The sequence below is a fragment of the Pleuronectes platessa genome, chromosome 11 (genome assembly GCF_947347685.1).
Source record: "Pleuronectes platessa chromosome 11, fPlePla1.1, whole genome shotgun sequence".
NCBI classification, from domain to species: Eukaryota; Metazoa; Chordata; class Actinopteri; order Pleuronectiformes; family Pleuronectidae; genus Pleuronectes; species Pleuronectes platessa.
Genome location: NC_070636.1, coordinates 17,335,471 through 17,350,864, shown reverse-complemented (window position 1 = coordinate 17,350,864; position 15,394 = coordinate 17,335,471). Strand labels below are relative to the sequence as shown.

General features: G+C 44.7%; 1 protein-coding gene across 1 annotated transcript in view; it reads right to left on the bottom strand.

The window, feature by feature from the left end:
• Positions 1-733: 733 nt before the first annotated feature.
• The window catches only part of LOC128451548 (fibroblast growth factor receptor-like 1), a 29,141-nt gene continuing 14,480 nt past the window's right edge, over positions 734-15,394 (bottom strand). The window contains exons 3-7 of the mRNA XM_053435416.1: positions 10,462-10,734; positions 4,656-4,742; positions 3,899-4,183; positions 2,796-3,149; positions 734-2,291 (exon numbers count right to left, since the gene is read on the bottom strand). Coding sequence (XP_053291391.1) covers positions 1,855-2,291; positions 2,796-3,149; positions 3,899-4,183; positions 4,656-4,742; positions 10,462-10,734 — 1,436 coding nt within the window. The 3' untranslated portion in view covers positions 734-1,854. The remainder of the gene's footprint in view (positions 2,292-2,795; positions 3,150-3,898; positions 4,184-4,655; positions 4,743-10,461; positions 10,735-15,394) is intronic.

Sequence of the window (15,394 nt, the reverse complement as noted above, 5' to 3'; positions counted from 1 at the left end):
CCCGGGGGTCCTGACCCCTGTTTGGGAGCCACTGATCTAGATTTTTGGTTTAAATCTTAACCAGTGAATGTGGAGGTAAACGTGGCTGAAGCCCTAAAAAAACAAGGTTTGCTTCTGTGTAGGATTTCACGTTCAAACACACGATACACTCGCCTCTCTGTCCGGAGCCGGAGCTCATCTCCATCTAGCGATGCTAGCGACAAAACAGGAGCTCACCTGACACAATGCTCCCCTTATTTCCTGAGCAATCACAGGCTCCTGTCCCATCACTCCCACAGCAGGACAATACACTTCTAAATGGTGAAAGGAAATCCTACCTAGATTGGAGTTGAATGAGGTGGTGGTGCGGACCAGAGGGGGCCTGGATTCAGTTAAACTAGGAGGGGGGAGATGCTGGTCATATGGTGTAGTCTTGCAGGGGCCATCACTCACCTAAAAAGGGGGGACTGAGAGACTGCCCTTGTCTGTTCTGTATCTATTCACTCATTCATCCCGGCAACTTGTTACCCTCTGCTGGCTGCCCTCTGCGTCACCCCCAGGAGACACTTCGGCCCGCTCAAAGGAGGAAAGCTGACCCTACTGGGCACCAGCACCTCAACAGCTCTGACGCTTTAGGACTGGAACTGTCAGCGAAGTCATTCACCAGGACTTTTACGCCTTGTTTACGAGCACAGGCTTTGCAGAACATTAACGGGGACGTCCTTCACAAGAACAAACAAACATTTGTAGGAGGTTTGTTTCAGGTCATTTAATCAAACCATCAAAAATTCAGATGATTTAGTTCTTGAGCCTTGAACAGAGTACATCATTACAAAATTGTCAAATATAACCAATTACAAAGAGCAATGCCTAAAATATTTAGCATGAACTAAATGTGATTAAACTGGGGAGACACAAGTACTCAAAATGCTCTATAGACCACAACAGTATACTTTAATAACATTACATATGTAAAACGCCTTACTCTGAAAAATAAACCTTTGATACATTTTTTTTTTTAGCAAAATAAATTAAATATTCATGACTCAATTTGATTATAAATGACTACAGCTTCATATACTGCGGGTGGATAAGGTGGCGGTCAAAGCAGCAGACTGCTGGTTTATCTCAACATGCTACTGACTAGTGATGGGCACCTACCTAAAAAGAAGTTTAAAGTAATAATGACGACCGATTCACTCAACGTGAAAACACGATTCTTCCCTCCCTTGCAGTCTCAGGCAAGGTTTACACACCACAAACAGGCTATATAAAAAAACAACTACCAGCCTCCTCTGTATCAACATGGTAGAGAGCTGAGGGATGGAGTTAGGTCATACGAAGGATAGTGGTCAGCATTCCGAAGATTATTTATCTTCAACAAAACAAAAGGACTACCTGAGTAGGAGTATGAAACCAGCCCTTCCGTAAATCTCAGAGTACCATTTCTCATCTTCGTCACCAGTCACAACGCACAGAGCCGCCGCGCTCCGGGATAGAACCTCCATCCTCAGCCACACGGAGGAGAATGAAATTGAACTGCTGAGGTGGAGCTTTCAGCCGCAGTTCAACTCACACGCTAAACATTTCCTTGTTCTTTTATTTCTACTAAGTGCACAACAAGGATTAATGGACTTTTTTAGTGGTGTGAGAATCTCAAGGTAAAAAAACAATTAAAAAAAGCACCAAATGTGGAAGTTTGGAGGCAAAAATGCCGGGTGTGTCACTGGCCACTGTTTTTCACACACATGCACGCTCTCCCAACAATGTCCGGCGATAAGGAGTCCGTTTTTGATTTGGATTCGAGTGATGCCAGGTGAATGACACAACTGTCTCCCTCTGAGAGCAGTTAGTGGGGAGGATTTGGCACCGAGGCTAACACTGAAAATGAATGTGTTGATGCTGGTGTACTTTCCCGTCCACATGGGAGTGAGTGTGCGTGTGAATGTCCGTGTAGATTTTGGGGTAGATTTTGGGCGGGAGTGTCGCTCCCCCCTGACTGAGGAGGAGCTGCTGCTGTGCCAGGTACTCCTCGTAGTTCGTGGAGCTCATGCAGTCTTTCTCCGGGTTGGAGGACGGAGCCACGCCGCCCCGCTCACGCTCTCTGTAGGGCAGCCGGTGGGAGCTCTGCAGCACCTGCGTGGCTGCAGCTGGAGCGCCCGGAGGGGAGGGACAGTGTTTTCTGCTCTGACAGAACCACAGCAGCACTGTGCCAAAGATGAACACTACTCCGGCGGGTATGCCGATGATCACGGGCCAGGGTAGGGAGCTGGAGGCCGGCGAGAACACAGGTGTGATGGGAGGCTTTGTGTCTGTGAAAGAAGAAAGCCAAAAAAGGATCAACACAAGTTCACAACTTATACATTAGTTAGTTAGCATAGGTGTTTTTTTACTGCAAAGGCACGAGCAACAAGATATGAGATCTTTAACATCAGTCCCCTCAGTCTGCCTGATTTCATGGACTAACAACAATCAACTAACAATGGCCTCAGTCAAGAAAAAGAAGGATACAAAGTAATTTGAGGGACAGTTAGAATGGATCTTTATTTATAGGATTTTATTTTGTAAAAAACGATATCACGATATGATTATTAAGAAATGACAGAAGATGTTAGTGTTGCTTTGTTGTTCTCGTTGCTGACATGTGTCACGTCCTCTCTCGTTCATTTCAGTTGTACACTCCTCTGATGTGATTGTGTTATGTTGATAGAAAAATAAACCACCACATTAAATGTACGCAGATCCTTGTGCAGGCTGCTCATTGGTTGCTCTGCATGTTTGTTGCACACTGTGAGCACACATTCACTGAGCCTCACCTGGCAGCACGGTGAGGAAGGCGCTGCGGAAGCTGTAGCCCATGGTGTTGGCGCCTAAGCAGATGTACATGCCAGCGTCCTCCTCCTTGGCGCGGGTAATGAGCAGCTTGTTGAGGTAGGAGCCGTCGGGCCTCGACCACACCTCCCCCGTGGGCAGCACCACGAATCGGTGGTCCCCCACCTCAATGGTGGTGTTGTAGCCGCTTTCCTCATTAGACTCCACGCGCTTGAGCCACTGAATGACCGGCTTGACGTCGCTCCGCACTTTGCACTGGAAGGACGTGGTGCCGCCGTAGTCTACGGTCGTGTTGACCGGGTGGGTGCCCGTCAAAACAGGCTTGGAGTTTGTCCTTTCTGCGGAGACCCACACAACGAAAAACTGTCAGCACACACACACACACGCACACACACACACACACACACACACACAGGCATCTACTGACATGGCATCAGGGACAGACGAGGTCTAAGAGGATAGACGAGGTCTTAGTTGTCTGTACCGTTATTAGCCTCGAGCTTAGAACTCATAATTGACAGAGAGGGAGAGATACCACATGTAACACAAGAAGTATGTGTGATTAGTTTCCTCTCTTTATTTGCTCCTGGTTGTACAGCACACATTTCTCATGGGGGGGGGGGGGGGGGGGGTTGAGGGTCTGGCAGACAGCTGGGCTTTAATCGGCTCCAGATTGGGTTGAGGGTCCCTAAGTTGAACAGCCTCTCTCCCCTTCTCTTTCTCCCTCTCCCCTGTGCAAACATCGGGGCACAAGCCCTGAATCTGGAGCCGGCTTCCTCAATATGCTTCTCATATACATGATTACACGAGCACATTCATCATGTTGCGAGTCTACGAGTAAGACCTGCTGATCACAATCAGACGTCAGGGGTAGGTAGATCAGAGAGACGACTTTTTTTAAAGGTTACAGCTCTTCCTCTGCGAAAATCAGAGCAACTATTGAAGCGATTACACTGTTTTAATTTCCTCTACAAAAGAGCATAAAAACGATCCATGCAAACAGCAGGTATTACTTATGATTCACTTGCTTTACATCATTCATGTGTTAACCCTAGTATTTCCAGGTGAGCTTGTTTGGTATACTCACGTATGACTTCAACTTTATACGTGGCGTTGATTTCCCCGGCCCGATTGGAGACCCTGCAGGTGTATCTGCCGCTCTGCTCGGGCGTCAAGCTCCTCAGACTCAGAGTCCACTTCTTCTGACGGCCCTCGCCGACCTCCTGCTCCGTCAGCGGCCGGTCGTCCTTCAGCCACACGATGTCCGGGCGAGGGTTCCCGCTGGCCGTGCACTTGAGTCTCACTGAGCTGCCCACAGGGCGCGCTATCACCCTCTTCCTCATCTTGGCAGGCTGAGTGAAGCGAGGACGCACTTTAAAAAAAAGAGGAGACATTCACTTATTTTATTGTTTTTGTAAGTTTATTTTCCTAAAAAAATTAATCTGGCTAGAGGAGGCGGGTAGCAAACCCCAGACGGCTTATGGCTTCAGATTTGAATAGTTGACTCGGTCTATCCCAGTGAACATCGATGCCTTCAATATTTGTAAAAGCTTTAATAACATGGCAGAATAAAACTATGCAGATTTTTCAAATAATCCGCCTTTTAACTGCCCAATGACAATAATGTAAGTTTGACTTTGACAGATTTTCACATGCGTCAGTGATTCATATGACTCCATTGCTGCAATAAACATTAAAAAAAAACAACAGCAGCCACAGTTTGCAATGAGCTGTGAAAGTACATGGGTTTGTAGAAAGTAAAATAAAACATACAAAACCACTATTACGGTCCATTAATTTACCACGGCAGCATTGACAGCATGCCAAGCAAGCAGAGCTCTTACCAAATTTGTCCAACATGCCATCGGCGCCCAAATCAGACTCCGCTCCATCAGCTCCTCCTGGTCTGGTTTTATCAGAGCCGGAGTCGTCTGTTAACACACCAACGGAGAAAAGAAACAAGGTTAAAGTTCTTTTGTTATTTACTTAAAAAATTATCTTGCAGGAAAAGACTCAATCCTTTGCAGAAACAGCCTTTAAACACCAGAAGAGTGATGTTAGAGTAAAGTTGTACAAAGTGTTGATTTGAAGTGATGACACCAAACATCTGCTGTCAGTTAGAGACTGCAGGGAAAAACCGTTGGTGTTTTTTAAGTATCTTGCAGACCAGATATCAAACTTACAAAGTTTGACAAAATAATCACAGTTCAAGGTCAAGGTCGACTTCCAGCCTTGACTGAAGTCTCAGTTTTGTGCTGAGCTGTCAACCGCCTCTCAAGGTTCGGAAAAAGAAACAAAAAGTCAAAATTATGGTTGTATGATAAATCTGGAATACTTCTATTAGTATCTGAAGCAACTTAAGAGTAATATATTTTATTGGCTACATGTTTCTTAAATTACTCTACTGTACATGCATTATAGTACATGCAAGATCAATGCCAGACTGTGGCTACTTATAAAGCCTGTTTGAACTTTTTAGGACTTCTCGCCTAACTCTGTCACCGTCACAGCTCTTAACGCAGCGAGCCGACACCAAACAGCACCGGCAAAGTGCTCTCGGCGCTGTGTGAGTAAATTTGGCATTTATGGTTCGGCTCCTCCGCGCGGGGTGCGCTTCCCAAATGCTGCTAGCATTTGGAAGTAACATGATCAGTTTTCATAAGCCCGTGCAGTTCCAGGAGACAGCTGTGGAGTTTATGTCATTGGCTGACATCATGCAGCGGGGCTAAGACGGGGCTTAGAGAAAATATAATGAGAGAAACCTAATCGACGGCTGGTGATGCATATCGACTGTTCGGGTTAACCATTGGTGAATTAGCGGAGCAGACTGGGCTCCTCGCCAATAGTCGCCACTCCATGGGAGGGAGGAGGAGACACTAAGCAGAAGATCATTGAAGAGATGCTGCTGTTAGTGGATTCATCTGATACGAATGAGGTGTCACTTCATACTAGATACAACCGTCAATGTAACTCACAGCATTTCAACCAGAAGTCAGGGAAATAGAAAGAAACAATTCCACTGTGTGAAGGCCAGGTTAAATGTATGTTTGAATAAGAATCAAAAAAAGGAAAAAACTAGCCAGCCACTTCTGTACCTTTCGTGTCTCGTTTTTTAGTTTCTAGTTGAGTGCAGCCTTGTGTTGGATGATTCTCGGTGCAGTTTGGCACAGTTGATTCCCTCTCAGGGTTTGATTGGGTCAGGTAAAGAGACCAGATGTGACTTCTAACCCCCTCGTTCTGCCTCCCTCCGAGTCCCCCCGAAACACACACAGCTCTCTAGGGTTCTCCGGGTACAGACCCTCCTTTGTTTGTCCCCTGCAGCACCAGGCCCAGCCATGATGTCATGGCTATTTGAAGGGGTTTAACTGGCCAACTATAATAACCCATTCCTTTAAAAAACAGCCTCCACTGGAAGAAATATTTCTCTGTTGCTCACTTGGGCTCTCCGCATTCCTGCCGGTTCCTGAACCTCCCAATCCAAACAGAACATGGTCCCACACTGCCGGGGTTTTCTTTTTGACTTTTTTTCCTCCTGAATCTATTTCCTCTCTGCTTTTTGGCGATTCTAGGGAACAATGGCACCTTTTATACATCTGTTCTGTCAAAGCTGTCCCTCGCCACGATTGTCCTCACACACTGTTGACTCACTTCGCTGCAGACAAGGCGAGGTAAGACATCTCGTAGCTGACAACATGTCATGTTTGCGAGACAAAAAAGTTAAATAATCAATAATGTGTCTGAGAGGACTGAGACTGAGAGGCCTCCGTTTATTTCAGGGGCCTTCTCTTGTGTACAAGAAGTCAGAAAAATCTGCTCCTTATTATGCAGTCAGGGATCAAACAAAAGTCCTTATACTTTATGCACTGTATGAAATCAAGGGTTCATTATGCACAAGGAAATTCAATTACAAGGGTCCTATTTCAAATGCATGTTTATGCAAGGAAATGATCCAAGTGAAGCCATCAACTTGCTTAAAATGCAATCACCCTCCATTCATACACTCGCTACAGTGTTTAGGGTCTGACGCCATCCCCTCCCGCTTCATTCACAAATCCAGCCACAGGAAACAAGCAGCTATACACTCTCTCTCTCTCCTCCGGCCTCCTGTGCCAGCTGAATCACAGGCAGAGGGCCTGATGATTTGGGGTCACAATGAGCTCCAGATGTTGTTGGGGACATTGCAATGTCCAGGGAAAGTTATGCGCAGCGGCCTTGCATCACACTCTGGAAATCTCCAAACAGCTACCACATGAGCTCAGTTACATACAAGGCAGTTTATCCGACTGTTGGCCTGACGACGTCTCTGGAGAGCAGGGAAATGAAAAATGTGCGGCGGGAGCCAACATCTCCCTGTAGCCGCGAGCACTGCCAGCCTTGGAAAATGCTATCTGTGTAGACATAAACATTAAAATCCAATCCTGTAAACGTTAATATGACAATCCTATGTTAATACGAACATGACGCCTGCTGCAGCCGGAGCAGCTGTGAGCGAAGAGGCTGCTGCGTGTTATCGGTCTATCCCAGCGGGGTGCAGGGAGGTGACTGGGGGCCAGTTGTCAGGAGACCACCCTAAACAGGGCCCAAACAGCCAGCTGGAGGGATTGAGAAGGCGCCATGTTGCACTGACTGACCAAATTCTTCAGATAGCTCATGGGAGGACAGGCCGTCCGCTGGCAGATGGGAAGAAGGCTATCTCTCCAGCCACAGTAGAACCCCCCCCACCCGCTTACATCACCCTGTAAAAGTCTTTGCTGGAACCTTCTTCTGCTTGTTTTCTCTGCTGCATCCAAGGCAATGTTTGAAACGTTGTGCACTCCACGTTGGGCCTTGAACTTGAGCCGTTGCCAGGATTTGGTCAACCCCTGAAAATCCGGCGTACCCCTGATGGAACAATTATCTGTGAAAACAAACGTTGCGGTGATGGACTGCCAGAGTCCAATGGATGATGGGCAAGAGGGCAGGAAGAGGGGAGGGCTGTCATGCTCTCAGCAGCACCAGAGCACAAGTAGGAAATGGAACAAACCAGCTCAAGGTTAAGAGCCGGGCCAGAAAAGTCTTCTTCCATAAAGGGCAAAAATACTTCCGATAAAAATCGGATAGAAAAATGCTTCCAAGAAAAACTGACTGAACTTCCATGGTTATTTTTCCGAGCGGGAGCAGAGCGACGCCGACAGTCGGCTTGAACTGATCACCCCAAGACTCCATGCCAGCTTCATCACAACAGTCTGAAAAATGCTTTTAGTGGAATCTTTGTTTTCACTCGGTCGAACAACAGCAGACGCCAAAGCAGACGACTTATCTGTCACATAAACACAGCACTGGGAGTCAGTAATCTATTACGGAGATTAATTGGCTAATTGTGTGTGTGTGTGTGTGTGTGTGTGTTTGAGAGACTATGTGTGTAGTTTGGCCTTCATATGTGTAAATCATCCTTCTTAATCTTCTTGCCTTAAATCAACATTTAAATCCAAGAATAAATTTCACATGCGTGTTCAGTATTACTCTCTGCAGCAGAAACAAATACTTCATTCTAAAAAACAAGCAGAGCGGTCAGGGAAAGTTTTTACAGACCCAACTTTTTTCTTTATTTGTATTTGGTCATGTTTATTCAAGCTCGGGGGCCAAAGCTAACTTCAATTTGTCAGGTTTATATGAAATGATAAATAACAACACCATGAGGCAGAGGCAGTAAATCGTGATCAGGACCGGTTTATGGTGTTTATAGAATACAAGCATCGTGGGACACATAGTAGGTAGAAACCGAGATTCCAATCATTGCAATGAACCCTCCCGTGAATGGGAGAGGTCTTTTCCTTCTTTGACTGTGTCTCTTTTACATTCATATGAGCTTCTAGCTGTGTATCTGTAAGTGTGCTCACTGCAGTGCACACACAAATTTGAAAGATTAAGAATAATAACAGTAAATATTTTCCCGAAAACAAAAAGATGCAACAAAGGCCATGAAGAACCATTAAACCATTGGTGCTGGTCTTGATAAAGAAAAAAATATTTAGGAGTGTTATCAATTCGGTGCAGATCGAAATAGAAATCCAGATCTAGTGAATTCAAATGTGGTTTCATCAGGGGATTGTTGGACCTTGGCAGCTCTTTCTCTCTTTCCTCTTCTTCTGGATTTTGAGGGGTTTCAACTGCTTCAGTGATTACTCTTCGGATGTGACTGTTTACACACTTAACAAACTACATCATCTGGCACAGTCTAGCTTTTTCGTTTTTCTCATGATACTTTCTCCTCTTGCCAGCCTGAAATCTTCTCGATCAACATGCTGCCACGATTCAATATTTAAAAATAAAAACTTCAATGCCGCCCCCCTAAAAAAGCTCCTTTATCTTCTTTGATGAAAATAATTGCTGCTTATTGGGAATCTGGACGACATCTGTTCATATCTCATCTGCAGTTACTTTGAAGTGTAGTTTAAGTTTTGAAATTTTAATTTCTAGAGCAAAACATAATTAAAGAGCCACACTGCACAGTATCCAATCAGGACAGTGGAACTTAATGACAGTGCTGGGTGATCCATCACTCGATTGATTTACAATGTGTTCTATTCTGAATGTCCATTGCAGACACATTCCCACGACTGACTTTGATACTATATAGCACAACTGTAGACTTGACATTATAGCTGGCTCGTTGCCTCGATCTCCAGCCTTTCATTTTAGCACAATCAGCAGACACCCTCGCTTTGAACTCAATGACAACTTCATATTGAGGGAGCCTAAAATAAACGTTCGTCTATTCCCATCTCACGAGCACGCTTTATTACAACGGGCGCCGTGTTCTGAAGTGTTTTCCCACATCTGCCTGATTATGGCTCTTCTTCTGAAGCGCAGCTGTCACAAGACCGGGCTATAACTCCTGCTCCGAGGAGAGAGGCTGCAGACTCTGGCCCTAATTAGGCATCTTAGAGTAATTAGACTAAACACAGCCTTCACGCTCCACTCTGCTCATTCATCATGCTCTGCTCCAGTGCGGGGGAAATGCACTGTATGCAGCCGCACAAACGAGCAACACACTCGGCCGTGCTGCGCTTAATCCTCCAGGCCCTGTTGGATAGCTGTGTAAGAGTCCGGGGACAAACCGGCACTATTACACTGAATGTGTTTCTTATTGAGGAGCTGCGGACCTCCTGCCTCCAAAGAGTGTAGCCTAAGGAGAAGGAAGCGCTTGAGATCCAGTTGAGTCACAGAGGATGAAGTAGCATGAAACCATATCCCGTCCGGCTGTTGACTTTGGGTAGGGAGAGGCAGGGGTCGTAACAAATACAATAGATGAGAGAATCAAGCACTAAACCTCCATAAATCCACTTGTTTTAGACCTCGACCTCTGTGAGTGATGCCGTCTTTTAACATTTGAACTGCGCTGTGATGTTTGACAGCAGGGGACGGTTAAAAAACGTGGTCTTGAAATACCACAGAGGAAGACGGGGTGGTTCGACTGAACAAATCTGAGGCTGACTCACTGACACAATCTGTGGTTTTCATTACCACGCAGGTGATTTCCACGTTTTATAGATGCTGAACCGAGCTTGAGTTTTCAGGAAGAGTGACACATTTTACAACAATCGATGATCTCATCTCAGGAACCAACAGAGAAGCAGGTCATTCAAACTGAAATCCATCCGCACTCACCGATGACGATGAGGGTGTAGTTGATGTTGACGCTGCCAAAGCCGTTCGTAGCTTTGCAGATGTAGGTGCCCGTGTCATCTGCCTCCACCTCCTTGATCTTCAGGCCCATGCGGAGGATACGGAAACGGATCCAGCCACTGTGGATGTTGCGCCCATCTTTGGTCCACATTATCAGTGGTGGAGGGTCACCTTCCACCGGACACGGCAGCTTAATGGCACTTCCAAGTCGGGCTGACTGCCTGTGAGCAACCTTCGCTGAAACCCGTGGAGGTCCTGAGAACACACAAAAATCATTCATTTTTCAGAAGCCAAATATCAACCTGAAATATAGACAGACAGTGTTGTCAGGGTGCTTTTTCTTCTTTTTTGTGTGTGTCTGCCCTGCCTCACAATTCTCTCATCATTGAGATGTTCTTTGAGCTGTGTTTTTGATAACCTGAAGTCAATTATTCAAAACATGAAGAATCTGCAGCTCACAATAACATGAAAATGTGATTTCTTGTGTTTATATCAATATAATAATATTTTTGATATGGTAAATCCCCTTGGTGTGCTTCGACATAGAAAGAAAGAAAACACCTAGATCAGTGGTTACCAACCGTGTCATCCTATAATCCCTATGACAAAGCAATGTCTGCTACCTATTATGACAGGAATGCAAAGACCCTTTAAGATTTTACATTTTTAATGATTTTATGAAGGGACATTTTACAGAAACTTACGTGAGAAAAAAAAGAGGCGATCAGATTATAAAAATAATCATAATCACATGACCCACTCAATAGCTCTTCAACACCAAAGGAATTTAAATTTGAACATCCCTTAAAACTCTTTCCAAAATCCTCAGAACACCCATTGAATGAAATGATTTTTGTGGTTTTTCCAAGAGGAACTTTGAATCACATCATTATCACAACAATCACATAATTTATCTTGTGACCCGTTTAGGGAATCCTAACCCAACAGTTTGGAAACTGATGATCTAAACCACTACACGCGAAACATTATGGTGGGTTAGCAACTTGTGGAAACTCACCTCAAGCATTACATGGCAGGAAATAAAAACGGATGCAAAGATCAGGCACATTGGTGCGTTTTTATTTATTTAATCTACAAATAGTCATTTTCGTTTATTAACGAAGCAACACTGCAAAATCACTGTATGAATACTTACAAGCGGACATCTTACCCACGCTGCACCCTACCCTGTAAATCTATTGAAATCAGCAAATGTCCCTCAGTAGAGCACATTTCTTCACCAAGACCCAACAGCCCCCTTAAATTCAATCAAACTGCACTCGATTTTGGACACTCACAAATATCAGTTCCCTAAATGTGCCTTTTTAGATCAATCAATTATCCCACGGAAACATTTTTGAAATGTGTCCTATCTTGAAAAGTTGAAGAAAGTGGATAAAAATCCAATACCTGACTCAGATCTGCCCCGAATGTAGAGGGTTCTGCTCTGACAAATACGCCACATCTTTCCACCCAGTTTTGTGAAAAAAATAACCGTTCGGTTGTTTTTGTCTAATCTTGCTTAAAAAACTTGCTTAAAAACAAACCAACCAACCGACAAACAGGAGTGAAAACATAACCTCCTCAGCTGGGGTAAATATCTCAATCCTAATTTCCCTGACTAATCACAGCCTTGAAAACAGCATGGCTGTAGGCAGATGGAATGAGATAGAGGTAATTTGTCATCTTTTTGTCTGATCACCCAGAAATGTTGAAAACAGATTGTAATAATTGGACAAGCCCTGTCGTCCACTGCCTGCACAGAGAGGGTAAAGTGTTCTGGCTCTGGTTTTATGTAGCGTGCAAGAGATCAAAGTGTTGCGGGGGGAGGTGGGTCACAGTGAGAAGGACAGCAGCCTGTTCTCCCTGCTCATAATTGGCTCGGGTCTGCTCCCTCAGATCTGGTGAAGTGAAGCGGGCCGAAACGCCCTGTGATGGTGTTAGGAGGCCTGCGCCGCTGCTCGCACAGCACCAGGTCTTCAACTAACCCCCACCACCACCGAAAACAAAACAAAACCCTGAATTACTGAGCTGACTAGACACCGAAGAGAAACAGGAGATTGGGGGAGTGAAAAAAAGAAATAAGGGGGAGGTAATGCAACCAAACCCTATAGCAGCAGCAGCAGCACCCCAAAAGTACACAGAGCGCAGTCTGTGCCTCCGAACAAATGGCTGGTCTGGTAGCAGTAAAAACAATGGGGAGGGTAAGTACACATGGCCTCTCCCAACACTTACACACACGCTCAAACACACAAGCACACACAAACACACACACACACACAGTCACATTCCTTTGGTGCATTTCACACATATGGTAAACAAGAAGTTCAGTTTAGTGATGGGGCTGCAGTGGAGGAGGAGACACAGGTAACTCCATCTGGTCGTTTTATCCAGCACATTGCCAACAGATGTATCTCACATGTTGCAGGTAAAACACACACGATATGTCGACTGCTGTGCCGTTTGACATTAGGCAGCAAAATTGCTCGACACACAAAAAACATGTATTGACACAATACTCAACTGAAAAAAGTGAATCTTGTGAGTGTAGAATGAAGAAAGCCTACTTCCTTTTTCTTTCAGTGTCTTTCCCAACCATGCATGAACATACACACACACACACACACACACACACACACACATACACACATACACACACACACACACACACACACACACACACACACACACACACACACACACACACACACACACACACACAGTTTTCCTGACTCTCTGTGGACGATCTTTCCTCGTGCACAGGAAATTGGAAGTGTCATTGTTTATGTCTGTGGAGAAAATGCAATTGCAGTCTTTTTTGGCTGTTGTCAGCCGGCCCATTTCTCACTCCTCTCCTAAAAGAAGAGCGGAACAGAGGCGCTCACTGTTTCTGCTCTCGCGGACTCTGATTTAGGACCACAGGTCACAGCCTTGGCTTGGTGTTGCTGGGGCTCATATGGACTGAGTTGATCCTAAAAGACTAAACCGCAGCGTGAAAACACAAATACATTTCTGCCAAATCTTGAACAAATAAGCTTCAGTTATTCCCTCTGACTTATGGTCCCACAAGCCACTCAGCCATGCGTTCCCTCTGGATTTATGGAGGGAAATCACGCACAAAACGAGGCCTGATTCATGTCAAAGGTTTAGTTGAAGCAAAGTGTCGAAACACAAAAATCCTACATGTGTCAAACAACATTATCTTAGAATGATATACTTCTTGGGGAAATCTAGGGGGAACCTCTGAATGAATGGTGAACTCTAGAATCTCTGCAGAGTTGTTGGGAGAACATTCAACACTTTTTGTGGATAATCTTCAAGATTTTGTGCTCTTAACTGTTTTAGCCTTAAATTTAATTTACATATCAAACTTACAATATGTGACTTCGGCCGAGAGGGGGTCTCTTAATTCAAACAATAACGAGTCGTGAAGCAGTGTGGAATCATGGGAGTTGCTGTCTTCAACACCTTTCGCCGATTAAAATCTACCTGACGGAACTCTGTACTCATGTTACACTGCAAACAGCTATAGAATAACCGTGATTCATTACAACTAGTGACTTAAACAAACAGTGGAAGGAACAGCTGACTGGCAAACTGGCTAGCAATGTGTCTACCTTTGTCATTGGTTGTTTGAGTTGGAAGCTATAGCAGAGACGGGCAAAGTCACAGGACATTGTTGGAAACATTTTGGATAATGTAAGTGCACAAGTCAACAAATATATAGAATAGGTCTAGTTGTTTTTAGACTACATCTTTACAGCTCTAAGTAAGAACACATGTAAAAAATTTATATTCACACCTAACTAACTTTTACCAAAATAATAAAACAAAGTTCCCAACTTTTCTTTTAATTGTGATATGGCTCTATGTGATCTTGAACTTGTGCTCCACAGGACGACTCCAACTCTTTGGGCTTAATAAACTATAAAAGCTTTGGCTGAGGCTCCAGGCACCAGGAATGTGCAACAAATGATTTCCTCCCTCCATCTCCGCCCCTTAAAAAAACCTTTGAAGTCCTTTCGAAAAACAAGACATGAAGAGGTGCTGAAATCAAGGACATCAACTGAATAACTTAATAAGTATTTGTGCTGTGTGCATGAGCACCATCCTTTCCTCATCAGGGCCTCTCCTCCTCCTCCTCCTCCTCCTCCTCCTCCCCCTCCTCCTCCTCCTCCTCCTCCTAACTCTCTCAAGTACAGGTTCCCTTAACCTTGGAGTTGAAAGCTCTGAAGTCACACAGAGGCCCTTCTGTAGCAAATCCAAATCTGAGAAAAGGGGAATTATTTGCCTTATCTGCTTGATTGTAAGATACATAGTTCAACAAGTGTGAAATGCAACATGTAATCCCACCATACTGGAGGTGAAATGTACTGTGGCTGCTCTTTTTCTTCTGAGGCTAACTCTCAATTACCATAAGTGAGTTCCTCTGCGGAGGCAGTGATGAATGGGAACGTGCCAGATTTATGACAAACTGCTGAGCATTTCACAGTGTTTATTCAAATTGTTAGAATTGTTAGCTGGTCTGTAAATGGAAAATGATACACAAGACCATATAGGCTTTCCCGTGTTTCAGCGGTGGTAAAGCGCTCCTTATTATAGCCGAGCCCCATGTGTGAATGGAATCTTTCATAGCTCATGAAGAGGAGGAGGGCGCCCCGGCGACTCACAGAATTAGCACTGTTTTTCTTTGCTCAATTTGGTGAAGGATTATTTTAAGAGAAAGGGGCACATTCAATAAGAGGCATTCTTACGATTCAGACTAAATATAGTCGCTTCTGCGAATCTTTATGAGCCGTGAAATGAACTGTTGATCTGACGTCCAGGCATTCGTGGAGGGAAATGTGTTAGGAAATGTCAGAATGCAAATGAAACACAGAAACGCAGAAAGAAAAAATAAGCCCACAAAAGCTGC